The sequence below is a fragment of the Scardinius erythrophthalmus genome (genome assembly GCF_964197995.2).
Source record: "Scardinius erythrophthalmus genome assembly, chromosome: 22".
In the NCBI taxonomy this organism is placed as follows: Eukaryota; Metazoa; Chordata; class Actinopteri; order Cypriniformes; family Leuciscidae; genus Scardinius; species Scardinius erythrophthalmus.
The window spans coordinates 19,201,887-19,225,070 of record NC_138242.1 but is presented as its reverse complement, the minus strand read 5'-3'; the positions used below and the strand labels follow the sequence as shown (position 1 = coordinate 19,225,070).

Here is a 23,184-nt window from a genome sequence, read left to right as displayed (position 1 = left end):
CATACTTTTGGTTGAGAGAAGGACTGATATTCAAAGTCCATTTTCAGTCAAGAGGTCGGATAAAATGCATTTGCTAGCAGAGACAATCTTCCCAACGCTGTCACCCACAAGGCCCTATACTTCATCACAATAAGCTCGGTCTCTTCATTTCCTTCTTCTCAGGAGCGGAGGGAAATAGCTGGGAAGATGTGATGTCAGTCCAGAGAGGGAGTCATGTTTCATGTTGTCAGTTGTGTTTGGCACAGTAGCCAATCAGGACTCTGTTTTTTTCCAAGAGCATTCCTTCATTCTCTCCAGTTCAACCCTTATGACCATTTTCTTCTTGGAAATCCACTGGCTTTTCTTTCACCTCTGATTTGTTATCCTCTCATCACCATGACCTCTGATCACCTCTCATAGTTGTTCCGTATAGGACAATAATTCTGATATTTTCTCTCTTTTCACTCCAATGTCACCTTCAGCAGCCACTCGAGGAGATTTCTATTTACTGACATGAACATAAAGGACAATGTATTCTCCTCAGGGAATATTTCCTTTAGGGATAAAAAGTCCATCAGTCTAAAGCCCCTTTCTTATTACCCAGAAATATAGCTAATGTTTATGCATGACCTTGTGCTGGGTGGTTCTTTGTCTCCCGCTTAGGATGACGCACACAAAGTCACTTGGTGCTCTAGTCTTTTGACAAGGTTATTCCCGGTAACAAGCTCCAAAGTGTGGCTTTGAGCATCAGGGAACTCTGGAGTGTGATTCCTAATCTTTAGAAGAATGGAAATGCCGCACCCTTGCGGTAAGAGCGTATGATCTGTAAGGACGACACCTCGGTCACTGAGCCACTGTGTTTTAGATGCCATCGCAGGATAATATTAAGAGTCGGTTCCATCTTCTATCACCTTGAAGCTGCCAATTTTCACTGCGAATGTGTTAAACCAGCCTGTGAGGAGTTTCTTCATTGGTAAAATATGAAGAATGGTGACTGAAATGTTGAGAAGATTGCATGTATATACAGTATAGATGCACTAATGGGATAATGAGAGAGAAATTAGGATTCTCTGAGGAAATGTTTGTGAAATTAGATTCAGATTTAAAGTTTTTCTTACAGGAACGCTATTTATATACACGGTTTCTGTTGTTTTTGTTGTTTTCCATCCCTTAACTTGAAGAAGAGAGGCATCCGGAGTGTTCGATTTGATATTCTTCTCTTTCTAACAGACATAAAAAATGAATGCACAGTGACAATCTGTCCACTTGTTTTTGCTGCATGTTTGTTTGGATTTTGTTGGATCTACTCCTTTGGTCTTTTTAATATATTTAAAGCTGCAGTCCGCAGTTTTTCCTCTTTGTCGCCATCTCTGTTCGAAATCTGCAATTGCAGTTATTACTATTAGAATTATCAACTTTACGTGCGTTGTGCCTCGGCATAGCACAACGCAGATGAATCCAATGTTTTGAGGAGAATGTGCGGCTGTCAATCACTGCGCTGGTGGTGTGGATACTGTCATTTGCAATGTCATTTGTCTTACTGTCATTGTTGTTTGAAACTTTCTGGATCCGCCATCAAATTGATAAGTACGGTGGCCGAGAGAGCTCAACGCGCTGCAAATGAATAAAACACATGCAAACAGAAAAAAAACGCATGCAAACAGAAAAAAACACATGCAAATAGAAAAAAAACACCAGCGAATAAGAAAACATCTTCATCAGTTTTACAACTCACGTGCGTCCCAATACTCACAACACAACGCGCTGCAATTACAGAAACGCGCTGCAAAAGTTCACAACAAAACCAAATATAGAAACGCGCTGCAAATAGAACAGAACACAACGGAAATGTTTCCGGGGAACCTAATAAGTGACGGACGGACGGCTCGCAAGCTTTACCAGAGAGACGCGGGCTCTGGCTTTACCTATGCCCTAACGTTACTCTCTTAAAAGGGCAGAGCCCTTGAATTGGGCACTTTGGAGTGAGCGGGGCACTTGTGTGCCATTATGTTGATGAAGGGAGCAACGAAAGACAACGTAATTTCCTCATTATTTTCACCTGGGATGTTCCCATGACAACGCAGCGCGTGTCCATCAGCTGAATAGCTGTTCTTACCAGAAATATAGTATTAATGCTGTTAACATAACTGTTGCAAATAAATATACATTTTATACAACAAAGTTTTTAAAATATGTGTTATATCTTTGTGTGAGTGTCTCAACTTTAAAACTTGCCGTCTCATATTTGGACCTATAGCTACATTCTAACATTTCTCATGAAACTTATGAAAAATTTCAAAATGTGTTCAATGTAACTGATGTATAGATTAATGTCTTTTCCTCGTTCTTTTTCTCTATCTTTTTTATTTATTTATTTATTTTAGTCTTCAGCTCATTGTTCTTTTTAGTATTCTTATGACATTGAACATATCGCAAATACATTTTGTATATTGTATAACGTTACAAAGTTGTATGTCATAAACGTGTCATCTTTGTATGTTTTGCAAAAAAATAATAAAAATAAATAAATAAAAGTAGACAGCTGTAAGCATGTCCTAGCCGTCCGTCCGTCACTTATTGGGTTCCCCGGAAACATTTCCGTTGTGTTCTGTTCTATTTGCAGCGCGTTTCTGTAATTGCAGCGCGTTTCCGTATTTGGTTGTGTTGTGAGTATTGGGACGCACGTGAGTTGTAAAACTGATGAAGATGTTTTCTTATTCGCTGGTGTTTTTTTTTCTATTTGCATGTGTTTTTTTCTGTTTGCATGCGTTTTTTTCTGTTTGCATGCGTTTTTTTCTGTTTGCATGTGTTTTATTCATTTGCAGCGCGTTGAGCTCTCTCGGCCACCGTAGATAAGTTTAATCATATCAAGTGCTGTGAGAAAAGGCTATAAATATCCACCACCAACATCCTCACACGCAATATAGCCTACTTGCCAAGACACCTTCTTTATGTGTACAGATGTGACGTAATGACGCAAAGTTGCCGGTGACATGTCTTTTGCTTCTAAATAAAGGTTTATGTTTGGAAACAGGTAGATATCTTCAAGCTGTGGCTCAGTACATCTGTTCTGTTCCCTCCCTCTGTGTTGACTGACAGGAGTCGGAGGGCTATTCCCATCTCAAGGCTGTGAAGTTGAGTGATTGACACATGGAACTACAAGCAAATGTAATATTTTCTTTGTGAATGTTTACTGTGAAATGTTGGAGCTGAAGAACTTTGTTTAAGGTTAGGGCGATGCTACCACAAGACAATACGTTTTGACAACACAGTTAAAGGAATAGGTGACCCGAAAATTTAAATTGTCATTATTTACTCGTACTGAATGGAGCAATTTTATCAGAATTTATTGTTTTTGCATCCTTTTTTGATGCTTGAAGCATATTTTTCATTGTAATTGTATGGAGAAAAATCAACTAGTGAATTCTTAGTCTTAAGTCATACAGGTTAGGCTGAACTTGAGGGTTAGGAAGTGAAGACAGAATATTCATTATTGGGGAAAAATATCCCTGCAATCATTGTAGAGAGTAATGTATTTTAATGAATAAAATGGTTCCCTCAGCAAATTCATTTATTCTATTTGTAAATAAGGGGTTATTTCAGCACCCCTGTGAGACGAGTAATGAAGAAGCTTTGCATGATTCATTGAGGTGTTAGTGCCTGTTGAGAATGATTTTATAGGTCATAAAAGTGTTCTTTGACCTTCTAGTTGAATGTGGCTTCACTAAAAGAATCTCTCAAAAGGCTCTGAGTAATCGATACCACACAAAACTTTACCTGAAGTTGTCTGTGCCATCTTTTCAGTGTCTCAAAAAAGCTCTAACTGACTGGATGAGTTAAAAGAAGTCATTGTTTTATTGGTGACACCTTCATTTTACAAAGTGTAAATGCTGCATACATTACCGTTCAAAATGTTGCGGCCAGTATGATTTTAATCAGCTAAGATGCATTCAATTTATCAAAAGTGACAGCAAAGACATTTATAATGTTACAAAAGATTATAAGTGCTGTTATTTGGAGCTATTCGTCAAAGAAAATCCTGAAGAAAAATGTATCACATTTCCAAAAATAATTAGGAGTTTCCTACTATGATATTAGACTACATAGCCTATAATAAAAGATAATGAATTTCAAACCTGAACCAAACATATTTTTATTCAAAGATCAACAGTCTGTCATTAGTCTTTAGTCTGCCACAAAAAACAACATTAAAATAATGAACTCAAATGTCATTGTGAAATAAAAAATAAAAAAAAGACTTGTAACAGTGCGTAAATCAGACATTTCAGGCTATAGCCTAACGCTAAAAAGCCTTATGCCAAAATTATTATTACGACTAAATTGCATTAAATAAGAAAACTAAATAATTGTTGTAGATGATTTGCTTTGTGTAACCCGACATCAGACATTAGGCAGAAGTATTTTTTTGCACACAGTGCCGCGACCAATCAATCACTCCTTTATGACTGGCTCCCTGCACATTCACTGTACTCGCGGCTGCGGCAACTTGCGCTCGCTTATCAATGCCTTTTAATTCGCGCCTGCGGTATCTTTGTAGAACTTCAAAAAAAGAAAAAAAGATTCTGCAGCCAATAAGCAGCCGGCGGGGGCTGGCTGCAGGACGACTCAACCTCCTATCAGACAATAACTACTCAAGAATTTGCTTTAGTATAATTTTCGAGACAAATAGGGCCGGATTCGGGATTCGGGACAACAGCTTAGATTTCGTGACTGTCCCGAATTTTTCGGGACATCTGGTCACCCTACCTTAAAAATCTATTTCTTTAAAAGAAAATATCTCCCTTTGCTTTGAACTTTGAGCGCCGTAACTTTGCAGATGTTGTTTATACTCAAACAGAAACATTACACACTAGGGGTGGAACGGTACATGTATTCGTATTGAACCGAAACGGTACGGGCGTCACGGTTCGGAGCATGAATTTACATGAAGAATACACGGTATAAAAATAAATAAAACTCGCGTGCAAATTAATGAATGTAATGCGGAACTACTGTTAGATACACAAGTTCTTTAGGGATACCTAATCTGTAGCTCCGCCTTAGCTCTGAATCTCTGTGGCTATAATCAGAGCCCGTCTACGGAGAGCCTGCCCACTCTTTTACAATACAATTACAATTACAATTACAATACAATTTTGGTTGTAGTTCCACCAGAGTTCCACTGGGGGCGATCACCCATGAGTGCAAAATGAATGGGAGTCTATGGGGCTAGACGGCTAAATTTGTCTCTTTCATCGGATTGCCGTTGAGAAATCTCAGATTTGAGTGTAGGTTTTGCAAGTTCAACATGGGTTATAGGTCGAAAGTTGAATGAACGAGTACTCATGTCCTTTCGATTTCTTACAGGTTGAGTTGTTGTTGCCCATAACGTTGCCCATAACACGCTAGCATTCTGCTAATGAACGCTGATTGGTCAGTGAAGGACTGATTACGACCACAGATGCTGCTTGATGGCATCGTGGCATCCGAAGCGGGACCAGAAACAAGCAAAACAAAAACTCTTCTAGCACGTGTATTTACCTGTGTCAGCTGTGTTGTCGATGCCTCGGGTGAAAAGAAAGTGCAGAGCGCGAAAGCACCAGAGTGACTGAAGGATTGCCGTTAAGCAGTATCTCTGGTCGTACGATGTGTATGACGTCATTGACACTTTAAAAGACTTTTTAAAGCAAATATGTGACTCTAAAAAATCTAACACCCAGCAATGTGTAATTTCTTTGCATCTCCTTTCGAGTACAACATTCAAATTACTAGACAAAAAATTATATCCTGAGAAAAGTGGATTTTGATGTGTATAGCGCCATAGACCTCCATTCATTCTGCACTCGTCCTGTGAGCGCCCTCATATGGAGCCAGAGTGGAACTGGAACCAGTTCAGAAGCCGGAAGTTTACTGAGAGTGAAACTTCTCCCCTTATTAGACATTCTCTGCTATAATGAACTGGCTGCGATGTCAGTTGCAGTTTTTCGATTGCAATGCGTGTGTGTGTGTGTGTGTGTGTGTGTGTGTGTGTGTGTGTGTGTGTGTGTGTGTGTGTGTGTGTGTGTGTGTGTGTGTGTGTGTGTGTGTGTGTGTGTGTGTGTGTGTGTGTGCATGTGTGTGTGTGTCTGGGTGTGTCTGTGAGAGAGATCAAACAGTAGAAACATAAAAATATACTCCGCCATTGTGTTCTTACAGGAAATCATTCAAAATGCAAAGTGTTTACTTATATTTGTGTACACTCGCAATAAAACACAACATTGTGCTTTTGTCAAACTGTAACCTACAACTGTCACCCATCCTAAAACACACACACACACACATACACACACGGTTTAAAATATTTATCCAACCCCATTTAAAACAGTCTGTGTGTCTTTTGGACATTCATCATATTGCATTGGTTTTCATTTCTTGTCCTCAAACAGAGCTCTTATCTGTTTATTTTTAAGTTACACATTCTACATTGATTAAAAAAGAAAATCAAATGTGTTTTAATGGTAGTATTATTTTATACAGAAATAAATTATTTATAGTTCAGATGAGAATAAAGTTAGTGTTAATTAAAATTTTAAGGAAAACAAATATATTAATCTGAAATTTAGCAAATTAATTGTAAATTCATTCAGGTACAATTACCAAACATATCTCAAGGTCTTTTTGCCTTTTATGAATTTAATTAATAAACTAATTATATAAAACTATTGGCAGTGCACTGCAAATAAACTGGTTCTATGCCTTTACTTTATTAATTAAACTTATTTTAAAATACAAGGCTTAAGACATTTATTTTCCTTTAGTGGAACAGCCTGAGACATGCACAAGCCTTCTGCACAAGCCCTCCATTGTACCGAACTCGTACCGAACTGTGATGTCTGAACCGAGGTATGAACCGAACCGTGACTTCTGTGTACCGTTCCACCCCATTACACATTAACTAAAGTTAGAAAAATCATAATCAACCACCCCTTTAATCAATCAGCAAAAGACAAGGAATTCACTCACTGCTCTTCACTGAATAAATTTTGTAACTTTAATAATAATTAATTTCTATTGTGAAGATTATATGAAATGTTGTTGATTTGATTACTTTATTCAATTTCTGTACCTGAAAACTATACTGTTAGAAACCTAAAAAGCACTGTTTATTTGATGGTATCTTTGCTCTATTGTATTTATTTGTACTGTTGCTTGTAGTTTGATTATGTGTTCTTTTTTTTTTCTTTCTTTTTTTTTTATTTGACAGTAGTCCCTTTTCCCCTGAACATAGCACATACCGAACCGTACCAAAACAGTGACCCTAAAACCGAACCATGAGTAATTTTAACCATCACACCCCTATTGTGTACGCAGTTCAAAAACACAGTGTGATAATGTGTGCACAATTTTTACTAATTATGAAGTATGATACAAGGGAAATAAGGAAAATAGGACACTAATGAGGACAGCTTGGTCCTTTATAATAATTAAAACCAATGATCTTGATAGTAATGCTTGATTCATTTTGGAAGTGATGCAGCCCTCTTACATTTGGTTTTCAATGACAGATTGTGAAGTCATTAAGAATTAATTGGTGCTCTGGGAGAAGGAAATCTCTTCTGTTTTTGAATATTTCTCCTCATTGTTTTCTATCAAAACTGACAGTTCACAAAGGGAATTTGAAAACATTGGAGAATAATCTGAATATTACATTAGATCTTTTACTAAGCATTTAATGTGTTTTCACATAAAAAAAAATAGAGTAATGCAAGACAAAGAAATGGATAAAATCCTTACCTGGATCCAGCACAGCTTTCCACTGAAGAATGATTGTAGAACATTATGATCCAAAAATTAACATAATTTCAGTGGGATCACTTACTTAGTTTGAATTTTTTTTAGATATTATGTAGAATTAGCTTTGGAACATGTTATCTTGTTGTCATGATATGGTTTACATAAGTGTGAGAAATGTGTATAAGTGTATAAATGTAAATAAGTTTGTTGTGCTCTAATTTATATGCAACATTTTTTTTTCATAACATCTTAATTTGTACTCTAATCTGCTTTAATTGAAGTACCTGTGAATGACACTGAATTAGAAAGGCAATAAATACAGACATATAACAGCCAGAACTGACTGTTCACCTGGACTACCCACATATGAACTTCTCAGCAATGTAATTTTAGTTTTATTATTTATTAATATTTTCAGATATATATTTGATTTCTATTTATTTTCATTTTAATTTTAAAGTTCGTTTTTTTGTACACAATTTTGCTGCGCTTATATTACTTTAGTACTACATTTGTCATTTGTTTTATTTTATTTCAGCTTTTTATTTAAATTCTCATAAACAATTTCTAATAGTTTTAGTTTTAACAGCTGTTTCTCAGTCATGTTGTATACGAGTCTAAACCCAAAGGCACCGATGTCCTCTTTATTTTCGGACCTACAAAGAGGGTTGTGACGTGAATCATACTGGTATGAAGATCTTTCAAGTGATGTTTTCAGAAGAAGAAACTTGTCTGACCTGCCTCTTCCTATGTGTTTATTTGTTGTACTGAGTTCATGACAAAATGTGAAAGGAAAAGTAGCTGAATTTCGATCTCGTATCTTTTTTTCTACATCTCTCACTCTTGTTTTCTGGACAATCCTTGAATTATTGATTTGTAAAGGAAGCTACCAGAGTTCACTGCGGTCTATGCCAATCCCCAACCATAGTCTACCACGATTCTGCTCTCTTCTTCAGACAGGCTTCTTTTTGGCCAAAGGCAAATTACATTTCAGAGTCCAGGATGGAAAAAAATGTTGGTCAGGAGAGGATAAAGTGCTGACAGATTTCACTCAATTCACTCAACATTTATCCTCAAGAAATCAGCTTTCTGTTGATTTGTTTACTTGCACACTCAGGTCTGGCCCAAGCACTTCGCTACAGAAGGCACGATAGAGAGGCTTTTTAATTTCTGATGGCGCAGAGATGGTGGATTTCTTGCACGCATGTCATCTGACTGAAGTATTTGACTTATTAGATGCTTCATCCCGCATTCATATGAAACACTTGACAATGTCTTAAAGCTTCAAGTCTTCCAGACTTTCATCCTATAATAACAAACCTCTGGTTCATGACAGAGGATGATCTTAGTGTAGTGTTTTTTATGAGAAAGGCTTTTTTTGTGACACATCTGCTGTCGTTTGATTGCGATATACTGTTAAAAATAAAAAACAAGAAAAAAAAAACTTTTGAGTTATAAACTTGGAATTGTGAGAAATAAAGAACTGCAAGATACTAAATTTGCAATTGCAAGGAAAAAAAAGTCAGAATTGTGTGCTTATATTTCGCAGTTTTGGCTTCAGAATTGTGAGATCATCGCGATTGCATTCATAGTACACACATAGAACTGCATAGAATTGTTTAGATTTAAACAATGGGCAGTAACCAAGCGGCAACATTCTAATCTGAAAAATGAAGCCTACCCGGAAGTGCGAAAAACTGCAATACATTGAAAATCTGCTAGAGGGAGGTCCCAAAAGGGAGCAAATGTCCATAGCCCCCATGTTAAAATGTCCGTTTTCACAGCATAAATTCATGTTTTTACAGGTTGGTCCCATGGACTTTTATTGTATTTTTCGATAGCTTCCGAGTGCCTGACAACTGTGAGAGGGGTGAATTTTTTTCTTACTCGTTAGTTTAGATCGTATTTAGATATAAAATGTATGACAAATAAGGGCGTGGTTAACTTTGATTGACAGCTTGATTGACAGCTTAGGCTGCGCCAAGGAGAATGTCAACATAAGAAGCGCCCATTTTTAACAGTTGAAATATAATACTACTGTTTCTGTATCATGAAATGTAGTTTTAAGAGTTTTTCAGGCGAGAATGTAGTTGTTTAAAGCTCAAATCTGTGGTTTATTTAAAGATTCATGAAAATTTTATCCAGTTGTGAGATCCAGCGATGACCGGGCGCTCGGCGCTCATGTACCCCGCCTGGAACAGCTTTTCCTCGACTAGTCGTTCTGACGTTTGCCGCGGACTCTGGCGTCTCTGTAGTGGTTTAACATGAGATATAATTCGTTTTGTCTATATCTAATGGGCGATTTTTGGTCTCGAAAACTATAATTTGTTCCCTGGGCAATCGTTTTGGCTGTGGGGAAGTTTCATAACTTTATAAGCTATTTAACTTTACCGTTGTATGGTTAGACTAGAGCGCTGACTTTGTATGTTTGACTGAATTGTTTGCTTTATTTGTATAGCTTCTTGTACCTTTTACTTATACTTTTATAATGGCTAATATTGATAAAACTGAAATTTAACAAAAAGAGACTGGGTTGAGTTTTGTCATTTTAAATTTTAATACAACGAAGATGATCTGTAATGTTGTTTACTGCAAAATCTGTTGTTTAGTACAAATGCACATATTGCCTGGACCATATTAAAATGTTTAATATTTTTTATATTATATTTAAAACGAAAAAAGGCAGGTTTGTGTTTTATATTTGTTTTTTTTATAAATAGGCAAACGTTATGTGCAGTGAATATAATCAATACGCGTTGCTTGAACCGCATTTGTGTGGATATAATGTTTAAGATTTCTTTAAATGAAAACGAAAAGAGTTACTATGGTGTTTTATAACATATTTCGTTGCCTAAAATATACACAGAGATAACTGGAGTAGCAGAGCGAGCTGAGTGACGCGCGCTGCGTCAGAAGGTGGGCGGAGTTAGGATTTCCCAAGATTTTCCAAGATGGCGCTGCCCATACCCCCCATAAACGGCTTCAAAACCGTTCTTCAGAAAGTCTATGGGTGACGTCACAGACGCTTTGTCCATATTTTTTACAGTCTATGGCAGTAACATGCATACTGGATGCCTATCTGAGTATAGAATAATCCGAATAATGAAAATTGCATGTACTGGAGTAAAGAGTTCTGCTCATGTCATGTAAACATCTTACTGTGATTAAGGCCATACTCTGATTATGAGAAATAATCGCATTATTGGTGCACACGTAAACGTCATTGACTCGCTCATAAAGACAGTCAGTTGTTTCATTCCTTAACGAACCTGTGTTTTTGAATGATTCTTTTGAATAAATGAATGATTCACTCATTCCACCAACTGTTACAATGTAACCTGTAGAAAATCACTTAAAGTCCCCCTGCAGCCAATCATTTCATCCCTTAAAACTTACATTTGACCACCAAAATATCATATTTAAACGTTTTTTCCTTGAAAAAAAAAAATTGTAATGCCTTAGAATAGCTTGAATGTTACTTTACACTCTTGTCTCATTTAGTATAGCCGGTTCTATGAATATGCAAATTAGCCGCGCCTCCACTCACTCACACCAGTTCAGAGATTCACTCATTGACGATCACACGTTGATGTGATTGGTTACAAGGTAGTTTGTGACGTCAGAAAAAAACAGCGATTTCAAACCGCATTTTTAAAACTGTCTTTGGTTCACTGCAGTTTTAAGGAGAAAATACTCAGCAATGGTGTTGACTTATGAATTTGCACCTGGTTTGTCTTAAAGCATATTAAAAACACCACATAGACTTATAAATAACATTAAAAGCATGATTTTCACCACAGGGGGACTTTAAAACTCCCCACCACTAAGGCACAGACTGGCATTCTTTCTGGTACAAACACAGACAAGCGGAGGGAAACAAAAAGTAAAATTTCTTAGTGCTGTTGGACGCATATCAGTCCATTTGCAACATAGCCCAACCAATCAAATTTGAGGACTGAAATTAACTGTTTGATAATCAACAACAGTGCATTTATATGTTAACAATTTGCTAAATATCATCTTTTACAGTATGCTCCACAGAGGAAAGTAGGTCATAGAGGTTTGGAACAACATGAGGGTGAGTAAATGATGACAGAATTTTCATTTTAAGTGAGTGAAAGTTTTACTACCAAAAGATTCATTCAATCTAGGGCCTCATGAACATGAAATCTGTCCAGCTATTTCTCTCTCTTCATGCTACCTAGTCATTAGCATTCAACACAGCAGAGCTGATTGAGATGACCTGCAATAACAATCCGTCCAATCAGTGATTTTGGTGCACTTAGCGTCAAGAGAGGCAGCCTGTCCAAAGAATGATGATTCTGTCATGACATACTCACACATGGCTGCAAAGTATAATGAAGCCTGAGAGAACATTTGTTGTGTCCTTTTCAGGTGAAAAAGGCAATTACCAAGGCACAATTAATTTAAATTTTATAAATGTTCATTGTTTTCATTTACGACAACATTCCAGCTAAACGTTTTGTTTTGCCAGCCAACTGAAGGGACAATGTAATTATTCAGATATGCATGAGGGCTCGACTATTGAGCTGCAACAGAACTGGATCACTGGACTTGGAATACTTATAAGGGCTTATAAATTGGTGTAGCATACCTGTCTCAGGGCCAGTAAAACTGTAAGATGAATTTCTACTGGGATTCATTAAGGGAAAAATGACTCTGAGAAATATATGAGATCGGAAGTTATTCGAAGAGAAAATAAAACAATGGGGTGGGCTTCCAAGAGAAAATGCCAGAGCTTTTTCAAACTTTTGCTTGCACAAACACCAAATTGTGCAACGAAAACCATACACTTATTTAAATGTGGCATTTTAGAAATTAATATCTTATTTTCATCTGTTATTATTTTTGGTGACATTTGATCTCCTGTGATCATGCTCCTCTTCAGAGCTGTGTAATTCAGTCATATTATGCTTTGCACCTGTGATGGCAATTTCCTAGCAGGGGAGAGTCAGATAGAAAGTTATTCCCTTGGCTAAAGCACTAATGGAATTCTAAAACTCTTCAATGCAGTGCTGGAGGTTTTTATATCAGCTCGATCGTTGCTTGCAAAGAAGCTTTCACCTTAAATTATCTGAATCTTCAATAATTCAGGGAGAAATGTTCAAATTTAAATGTTATCCATCATCAACTGTATTCTCATTTACCAATAATATTAGGCATTTCTGTGATGGATGTCATGTCTTTGGTGGGCTGGGGGGCACAGCACTACAACATTAGCTAAGTCCTAGTCCTAGCTAGGTTTGTGTTGAAATATCTATCTTTTCTTATGAATAGATTTTATTGTTTTACTCTTGTCCCAAATGTTTAATCTCAAAACATAAAAAATATGAATTATTAAAATGGAAAGTAAAATAATTATAAACAATTTCAATAATTATTGTGTGAAAATGTCTTACAATACCGATTGCAAAATATGCGATCAGTAAAATCCAGGGGGGGGAATCAAGCTGCACAGCCATTCGTCAGCAATAATAATAATTCACAATATTACTGTATCTTTCATCAAATGAATGCAGCCTTGGTGAGCATAAGAGGCTTCTTTCAAAATCATACAGACTGCAGACTTACTGTAGGCTAGTTTGTCTATTTTTAATATGCTGTTATGGTAGCATACTTGTATTGTGCGTCATTTCCAATTAAAGGGTTAGTTCATCCAAAAATTTAAATTCTGTCATCATCAGTGTTTGGAATAACGCCGTTTAAAAGAACGGCGTTAGGTAACAACGTTATTTTTTCAGTAACGGGGTAATCTAACTAATTACTTTTCCCGTCGTTACAACGCCGTTAACATTACTGGACGCTAAATGCGGTGCGTTATTATGCATTGATTGAATAAACTGTGTAATCCAAACTCACCCCTGGCTCGCACAGCTAGTGAGGAGGTGGGTTAATGTGTTCATGTGTTTCATGGTAGCCAATCAGAGCCAGTGTTTTTACACACATGCCAGCACACGCGCCACACACACACACACACCAGCTAAACAGAGATTCGATGAAGCAGCAGAGATGGCGAGTCAGGAGCAATCCGATAAAAAGTTGGCATTTTCAAGGTGGAGATATAAGCACTACTTCAAATTCATTGGGGTGGAACGGTACATGTACCCGTACGGGCATTACGGTTTGGTGCATACATTTACACAGAGAATACACGGTATAAAAATAAATAAAACTCGCGTGCAAATTAATTAATGTAATGCGGAACTACTGTTATACGCGGGTTCTTTAAGGACACCTAATCTGTAGCCCCGCCTTAGCTCTGAACATGGCTCTGGAGCAGGCTGCCGAAGTAAAGATTGGAATGCTGGAATGTGTTGTGTGTGTGTGTGTGTGAGAGAGAGAGAGAGAAAGAGAGGCGCGGGCGCGATCGAAAAGTCGCAAAGTGTTTACATTTGTGTGCGTGCGTGCGTGTGTGTGTGTGTGTGTGTGAGGTGCGGACGCGATCGAACACTGGAAACATAAAAACATTCCGTAATTTTGTTTATACAGGACATTCAAACTGCAAAGTGTTTCCAAATTCTTTGACATATTGCAACTTTTTTTAACAGTAACGCAAATAGTTACTTTCCCTGGTAACGAGTTAATTTTATTATAGAGTAATTCAGTTACTAACTCAGTTACTTTTTGGAACAAGTAGTGAGTAACTACAACTAATTACTTTTTTAAAGTAACGTTCCCAACACTGGTCATCATTTACTCAAAATTTCTTCTTTTGTGTTAAACAGAAGAAAGAAACTCACACAGGTTTGGAACAACATGAGGGCTAGTAAGTGATGACAGAATTTTCCTCTTTGGGTGAACTAACCCTTTAGTTAGTATTTTTGTTTAGTATGCATAAAATGTTAGCTAATAAAGTAGCCATAGCAAGACAAATGAGAGGTGTGTAATGTTTAAATATGTTTCAAATGTTATTTCCAACACAAAAATCTGTTAGACACAAAACATAATTTGTGATGTACCAGACATTTTTGGTGGAGATTTTCATGAGTTAAAGCAATAAAATCTGAAATCCATGACAGTATGATGAGCATCATATCATCACCTGTCTAAACTTTGGCAGGTTTACACAGCACATGATTCTTGAGTTTGGACTAGTGACCCCTCTCACCCCTCTCTGCTCTCTCTTTTTTCTGCTTGGCACTTGTGTAACATCTTCTGGCCTGTTATTTCTTGCCTGCCATATGAGCCTTGAGGATTTTTTTTAATGACTACTGGATATTGGTGGGATATTGTCTGTTATCTGGAGGGAAACAAGGAGGCTAATGATCCCATATCTTCAGCATTACCTGTCTCTGGATGTCCAATTAACTCTTTTAGAGTGAGAAGTGAGGGGGTTTTGGCCAGTGCAAACTGCTAGAGTATAAATCAGTCTCTGGTCTCGTTTTAAACCCAGACGGAGTCAAATAGAAACGACGTCAGATTGCCAGGTGGATCAATAGAGATATTGTTAAGGGAGTTTTGTCTGACAGAACAGCATCTCACTTCTGTGATAAAAGTGAGAAGGGAAAGAAACACCTCAGGGCAGGCTGGGAACAAGTAGTGGATGCAACTGAGGAATATCTGTCAGAACGTTGTGTTTTATTGCTGTGGCATTCAAATACAGAAAACTAGTTAACGCTGCTGCTTGAGTGTTTCTAATACAACAGCTGAGGGAGTGACGGAAAATCTGACATCCTTCTCTTCTCTGATCAAGTAATTCATCTCTTGAGATTTTTTTTTTCCTTTTTTGTAAAGTCATAGAAATACTATCATGGATTATTTCTTTTACTAATGAGGCAATTGGTGAGCGGTGACATATTAGAGAAGGTCCTAACAATTTATGGGCGCGGCCATGAAGCCCCTGCTTACTACGCAATGATCCTTACGGCCTCGGACTCTAATATAGTCCCTCAAAATGACATGGGAAACTGACCTAAAGGTGTCATTCACAGATGCAGAATGGGGCAGAATTCTTAGAAATGGGAATAAAATGTCAAGGGAACTGCGAACGCGACTTATCCAATTCAAAATACTGAATAGAATTGGACATCATCCAGGCTGCATAAGGTTGGTTTGGTTGATAACTCGAAATGCTGGAGGTCTCGGGACAAAAATGGTACCCTAGTACACATGCTCTGGAGTTGCCCAAAAATTCAGGCTTTTTGGTCTTCTCTACATACAGTCGTAGAGAAAATTGTCGACCAGAATATCCCGTTCACCCCTAGTTTGTTTATTTTGGGGGACCCCTCTGCATTAAGTGATCTGACCCCTCCACTCTCTAACATGTCCTTATGTTATGTTAGGATAGTTTTTGTCTATGATCGCGTTGTCTTCCTTTCATTCTATTTTGTTGTATGTATACTGCTTCTTTTTTCTGATGGATTTGTGGTTGTGTTTAAATGTTTTGAAAAACCATAAACTGTTAATCAAAAAAAAAAACTAATGACGCAATTGGTAATGCAAAAAACATATATTTTTGTTGTAGTTTCCGTTCAACACTATAGAAGTTTACCCAACTATGACAACTTGCGCTTCTGAAAACTACAGAAAAGTGAAAAGGGTCCATTGACTTTGTCAAAAACTGAAATACATTCATACAGGTTTGGAACGGCAAAAGGGTGAGTAAATAATGACAGAATTTTCATTTTCATCATTACACTATCCCTGTAATGATGATGTTTACTTAGTTTACCTAATCACTTTGTCATTTTACTGCTTTTTTTCACCTTTTACTATTAGAAGCAGAACATGAATCTATACATTGAAGAGTTAGGAATTGAATCGAGATTAAAAGTGGGGACAGATCTGAACCTGTGTTCCCCACCGGAGCACATGTGCAACCCACTAGGCCACAGCTCTCTCCATCTTAAAGATGGTTTTTGTTGGCATCACCCTGTTATGATGTTATGATGTTTTGTGCACATTTAGTCACCAGAGACCGAAAAACAGAGCAAGCGTTTCAGTCTGTGCTCTACTAATTCCTCTATATTCCATTGAAAAGCATCCATCAGCATGTGTCTCCCAGTACCTACCGTAACAGATAAGTTCGATAAGGCCCATTTATCAAGCCGTTCTCTATTTAAGGAAAGAGAGAGTGTCGATCAATACCAGGCTCCCACTGGGGTTCATTCTACACAGTGGGTTGGACTGTCAGAGAATCATTATGCAACAGTAATCTCCCCAACATGAGAAAAGAGCCGTCCGTGCCCTCCAGAGAAAAGCCATACTGATGATGAGATGAATTTTCGTTCAGTGCCAGGTTTCAATGTGGGGGCTGCCATTTCTTTCTTTTTTTCCAGGAGGAAAGCAATGCTCTCCCAATTTAGGTCGGTCTGATGAGCCCTTCTTCCTGGCTATCGTGTCAGACTTTCCCCCGGGATGGCTGAAATGGCAGAAAGGCGTTTCGCAATGGACAGCGTGAACAGCCGCTCTGGCTCTGAAGAGTTGGCTCTCGCCACTGTGATCCTCTTGACAGGAAAATGAAGCTGTCATTCATGGTCCTGATGTGTAGAGCCAAGATCCCGGCATTTACATGTGGCGGCAAGTCTTTCCTTCTTACATGAAAGAGTGGAAGAAAGACGTCACTCTCTTTTACATCACTTAGATAAAATGGGATGAGGCACAAGGGGAAACCTAAAGGAGACAGGACTGATAAAGATGGAGGGACGTGTCTTTTGAAGTGACAGACAGCTGCAAATTCGAAAGAAATGGCGTAATGTGGGTCCCAGGCAAGAAGAACTAGATACGATGGAAATGAGATTTGTGTCTCACCGATCGATTTTCCTGGGAGGGATTGAAATATTTGTGCCAGGATTCTGTTGTTTGAGGGGAGGGGGGGGGGAGGGGGGGGGAGGGGGGGGGGAGAGATGTTGGAAATGTTGGTGCTGAAGTAGAATTTGAAGTTCATTTATAAAATGGTTCTCAGAGTGCATCAAGGTCATCTGGGAGCCATACACATGCAAATACAATACGGGTCTAGCAAACAAGACCAATTGTTTTAGTGTTTTCCCTAAGCAACAGCTGTTGTTGGTAAGTTTCTTTCTCCTTGGTTTCATTTGTCTCAAAACCGAATTAACCTCCAGCATATTGTTATAGAGGAAGTGATATTGGATATTCACACTGGGGTTTTATCGTTTTAATATATTTTTAAGTGAATATCAAACCTATACTTTACACTAGAGGCCTGCAATCCCGTGGGGCTACCGCAGAATCGAATATCAAACCTAGACTTTACACTAGAGGCCTGCAATCCCGCAGGGATAATGTAGACATTATGAGGGATTCATTGCGTAATCAGCATCATTGTTTATAACAGAACTTTAGATTAACTTTAGATTAGTTTAACTAAAATGAGTGACAGTTTTTAGTGATTATAAAGGGAGCGCTCTTTGCAGGCTTTCTGCCATATCAAATGGCAGAATGTTTTTTTGCGGGCGGGAGCAGAACAAAACATGAAAGTCGTGAGTGGGAGCAGGAGAAGGTAACATATTTTTGCAGGAGTGGGAATCCCACGGGAGCAGGACTGAAAAATCCGTCCCGCGCACACCTCTACTGTACACCCACACTCATACTGTATATAGGGGATACCAGGGCTATTTGTCTACTCCAGTACCATAAAGTCCTGGCTACCAAAAATATTAAATTCTTTTTTTCAGCAAAGACACATTAAATTGATCAAAAGTGACAGTAAAAACATGTATAATGTTACAAAAAATTATCTTGCAAAATAAATACTGTAAACATTCTATTCATAAAAGAAGTCTGCAAAAGAAAAATCATGGTTTCCACAAAAATATTAGGCAGCTATCGTACAACAACGATAATAGGAAATGCTTCATGAGCACTGAATCAGCATATTAAGATGATTTCTGAAGGATCATATGACACTGAAGGAGTAATTACATTTTTACAAAACAGTTACTTTAAATTGGGTAACATTTTATTTGAATGTCCTTGTTACATTTTACATGTATTTACTATAGCAATAACAATAAACTAGGCATAATTACATGCAACTAACCCTAAACCAAACCCTAATCCTACCCTAACCCTATAGTAAGTACATGTAGTTAGTTAATATTACTCAGTACTTAAATGTATAATTCATTACATAACAGGGACACATTAAAATAAAGTGTAACCTTAAATGGCAGTAATTATTCACAACATTACTGTTTTTACAGGTTTTTTATCAAATAAATGTTTCTTTGGTGAGGATAAGAGACTTCTTTCAAAACATTTAAAAAAAACTTACAGATATATCATTTTGTTAAAATGTATGTATAATTGGGCTGAAACCTTTATAGTTACTGAGCTGCAGCCTTTGTGACAAATAGCCCCGGCCTACTCTATGCACATATGCAGAATGGATTCTGGTATGTGCCAATCTTGTTTACACCTGTTTAACGATCACTGGGTTTGGGTTACAAATGGATGATCAACTCGGTTTCAGAACTCAGCAGGAGTACAAAAAGAGCTCCATCTCCCTGTTAAATTAGTCTGGCCCGGTGGCTGTGTTTCCAGCCAAGAGTGAATGGAGTGATTGATTGAGGCTGGTGTGAGCTGAGGTGAGGGAAAACAGGAAGCAGTCCATGCAGATAACATTGGTGGAGCAAACTCTTGGCCCTAGAGTTTAATGAGACATAGACTTCATACTGCGAATCACCACAGACCCCCAGAAGGCCAGGTGAGGCATGCACACATGTGTCTTTTGGCCATGTTTCTTGTGCACCTGCATCCATTCCAGAATTCCTGGATCAACGGCGTTCACAAGTACCAGCTGTACGGCATGTGTCAGAGACCACTCACCATCTGTCAGAATGTCTGTCCATCACCACAATGATCATTTTTTGCTGTTGTTTGTTAATTTTCTTCTGCTTGGCATCTCTTCAGTCACTCAGGGTACTTGGCTTCCTGCCTGCAACTGCCATGTGTGGGTCTCTCCTGTATCTGTCAGCCCTGTCGGCGGAGTCTGAAATGTGCAGGTCTTTATTCAGGCTCCTTAGTGGAATAGCAGGAGTCATTGCTACTAATTAAGTGTGGTGGAGATGAAATTCCTGAAGCTGATGGACTGTCTGGTTGAGCTGTTACTCCCTTTTATTGTTAGCTAATTTCGGGATAGTTTCCTTCTGTGGAGACCTAAAGTACATCAATGTCATAATTTTATGCCACCCTGAATTTGACACACACATTCTCTCTTTTGATGGAGGGCTGGAGATGTAGTCACACATCAAGCATTTGCATGGAGCTCTAACACATAGTACATTTTACACGTATTTCCCCTGGAGCCGCCTTGTGGAATAGAGCTTGTTTTAAGTAATTCAACTCTTGCATATATAACGACAGCAGCCAGCAGTGTGTCATCTGAAAGTGTTTTTCAACTCTAAATGATTGTGAAGCTCCAATGATTTTCAAACAGTTCCAGCATCCATCTGTGATTCATCTCTACAGGTTAATGAAGTAAATTAGCAAACTATTGTTTTGCCATGGAAGACAGTGTGTGCTTGTGTGATTTTGTGTCTGTGTGTGTGTCTGTGTGTGTGTGTGTGTGTGTGTGTGTGTGTGTGTGTGTGTGTGTGTGTGTGTGTGTGTGTGTGTGTGTGTGTGTGTGTGTGTGTGTGTGTGTGTGTGTGTGTGTGTGTGTGTGTGTGTGTGTGTGTGTGTGTGTGTGTGTGTGCTGTAGTCACAAGCTTGTGTGTATGTTTGCCTCCAGTACACTTGCCAGCTCTATACTGTGTTTGGATTGTCTCTGCTTCCTTCTCGGCATGCAGATGTGGGCTTGTTCACGCACATCAGCGCTTGAGAATGGCAGTCCAGCAACCCCTAGAGCACTGTGTGTGCTCCCAAAGAGCCAAGTGTTAATCCTTTTGAGCGTGTTGTGTCTTTACACACAGAGGGAATTAGTACTCGTATCTGTGGGTAGACCGTGAAGTACTCTTGAAATCTCAAGCACTGTAATTACCATTGTCTGCATGTTATAAGCAGCCATCAAACAGCTGTTCAGTCCTGTGGTAGATTCTGTAGCTGTGGTAGTGTTCAAACAGTAGAGCATGGCACAAGCTACTATAAAAAAATAAAAAAAAATAAAAAAACTGTAATTCTTAAATTCGCTTTGGATAAATGCATCTTTTGATTGAATACGTGTATGTAATGTAAATGTAGTAGATTTAGAACAAGGATAAATGCATTTTTAATATGCATGGTTTCTGTAAATTGCAGCTTTTTAAGAGCTAAATAGATTTATTTAAACAAGAATGTCCTTGACTCAAAAGGCTTACTTGACCTTTACATCCTTTTCCTGAACTTTGAAAATCATTTGTAGTTAAACAGATTTTATTCTGTGCTGGTTGTGCTGGATCTAAAAACGTAAAAAGTATTGCTTCTATTATTATTATTTATTTATTAAGAGTATATTTATAAGAATCATCCATGGACAACAAAGATTTCTTGGAGTTCATTTACATGTGTTATATATTGTACAGTAACTGGCTATTTTATGTCAATGTTTTTATTTTTTTATTTTTTTTTAAGTGTGAGAAGTTAAAGACTAAAATAATTTTATGGCACAGTTTATCTGACATGTCGATTAGTAAAAAAAAAAAAAAAAAGACTGTCAAATGTGTAAATGGATGGATGGATGAATCGATGGATGGATGGAACCAAGATGGTTTGTGACTGGCCTGCTGTAGAAGTCATGTGATGGTCTTCTTATTAACATAATATTTCACCTAATATTTCATAGTTGATTTGCCGAAATGTTAAATTATTAAATTAAATGGTTCACTATGGCTGTCTGGATGGATGGATGGATGGATGGATGGATGGATGGATGGATGGATGTTATGGGTGGGTGGGTGGGTGGATGGATGGATGGATGGATCTTATGGCTGGGTGGGTGGATGTATCTGATGGATGGATGGATGGATGGATGTTATGGGTGGGTGGGTGGATGGATGGATGGATGGATGGATGGATGGATGGATCTTATGGCTGGGTGGGTGGATGGATCTGATGGATGGATGGATGGATCTTATGGGTGGGTGGGTGGATGGATGGATGGATCGTATGGGTTGGGTGAATGTATGGATCTTATGAATGAATCTGATAGATGGATCTTATGGATGGAAGGATACATAGATGAATTGATGGATGGATGGAACCAATATGGTTTGTCACTGGCCTGTCTGTAGAAGTCCTGTAATGGTCTTCTCATCAACATAATATTTCATTGTTTATTTGTTAAACTTTCCATTTCCTTTATGTATTTGCAGATGGAACGCCTTACACATGGTGGGTTGGCCGCGGTAACGAGAAGCACTTTTACTGGGGCGGCTCTGCTCCTGGCATTCAGAAATGTGCATGTGGCATTGAGCGCAACTGCACCGACTCCAGATACTACTGCAACTGTGATGCCGACCAGAAACAGTGGTAAGTCGCCACATTATTTGAGTTGCAATATGCTGTTTCCATGGCGATCGCCAAATCCGGGAGCTAATTATGAGCTTTAGTTTAAGCTGCTATTTGCGAGTTACTGACCTTCTTAGCTCACCTATCAAACTTATGAGAGGCAAGCAAGTCATGTTCCCATCTGCCTTATTGTCTCTCTGTATTCATTAAATAGTGGCGTCTGCTGGAGGACATGGTTTTCTCGAGTCTCGACCTCAGCGCTTGTGCAAATGGCAAACATATTGCGTTGATAAAGAAGTTTGAGTAGAGCCGAACCCTGATATTTCCATCAACAAAAGCTCTGGCTGGTGTGTTTGGTGGCTTTATTACAAAAGAGAGCTGTGGGCGATATTGCCGAGGAGGGGAACAAGTTCATTCGTCAGGCACCCTCATAGAATTGTCTTTAATGCATGTGGGTATGTATTGGTTTGAGACACATTCATTTACATCCTTTCTAATGGGTCTTTTTATGTAAGCTGTTAATGTCAGTCAGCTGTTAAAGAACAGAGAGAGAAAAAACCCACCTTAACACAATAAACTCTTAGATTTGCAAAGTGAATAAGAAAGAAAGGCAGTTAGTATTACCATTTCCATAGCGCTTTGATGTGGACACAGTTTTTGTTGTTTTTTGAGCCAATCACTTGAGCAGTAGTGTAACTAAACACTGTGGATCTGCAAGAAAATTACATCATGACAAAACTGATTGACTGACTCACCACAAGAGACTAAAGTTTGGGACTTAGAGAGAGTGTTGTTATTGTTAACTATAACTTTATACTATTAAAAACAGAAGTTTTTCAGTTATTTGAGCAAAGCTGAAATAAAATAAAATAAAAAATATTAGATGAAAAACTTAAACTTATAAAAACTTAAATGAAAATTAGAATTGTTGCTAAGTCAAATAACTCAAATAAGTTTAAGCAGAAGTTTTAAAATTACTAAAATTACTAAAACAAAAACTGAAATAAAATAAAAAATAGATTAAAG

The 23,184-nt window shown here is 38.0% G+C and overlaps 1 protein-coding gene across 1 annotated transcript in view; it reads left to right on the top strand.

Moving 5' to 3' along the window:
- The window catches only part of cntnap2a (contactin associated protein 2a), a 470,798-nt gene that overhangs the window by 355,436 nt on the left and 92,178 nt on the right, over positions 1 to 23,184 (top strand). The window contains exon 14 of the mRNA XM_081353019.1: positions 22,023 to 22,179. Coding sequence (XP_081209145.1) covers positions 22,023 to 22,179 — 157 coding nt within the window. The remainder of the gene's footprint in view (positions 1 to 22,022; positions 22,180 to 23,184) is intronic.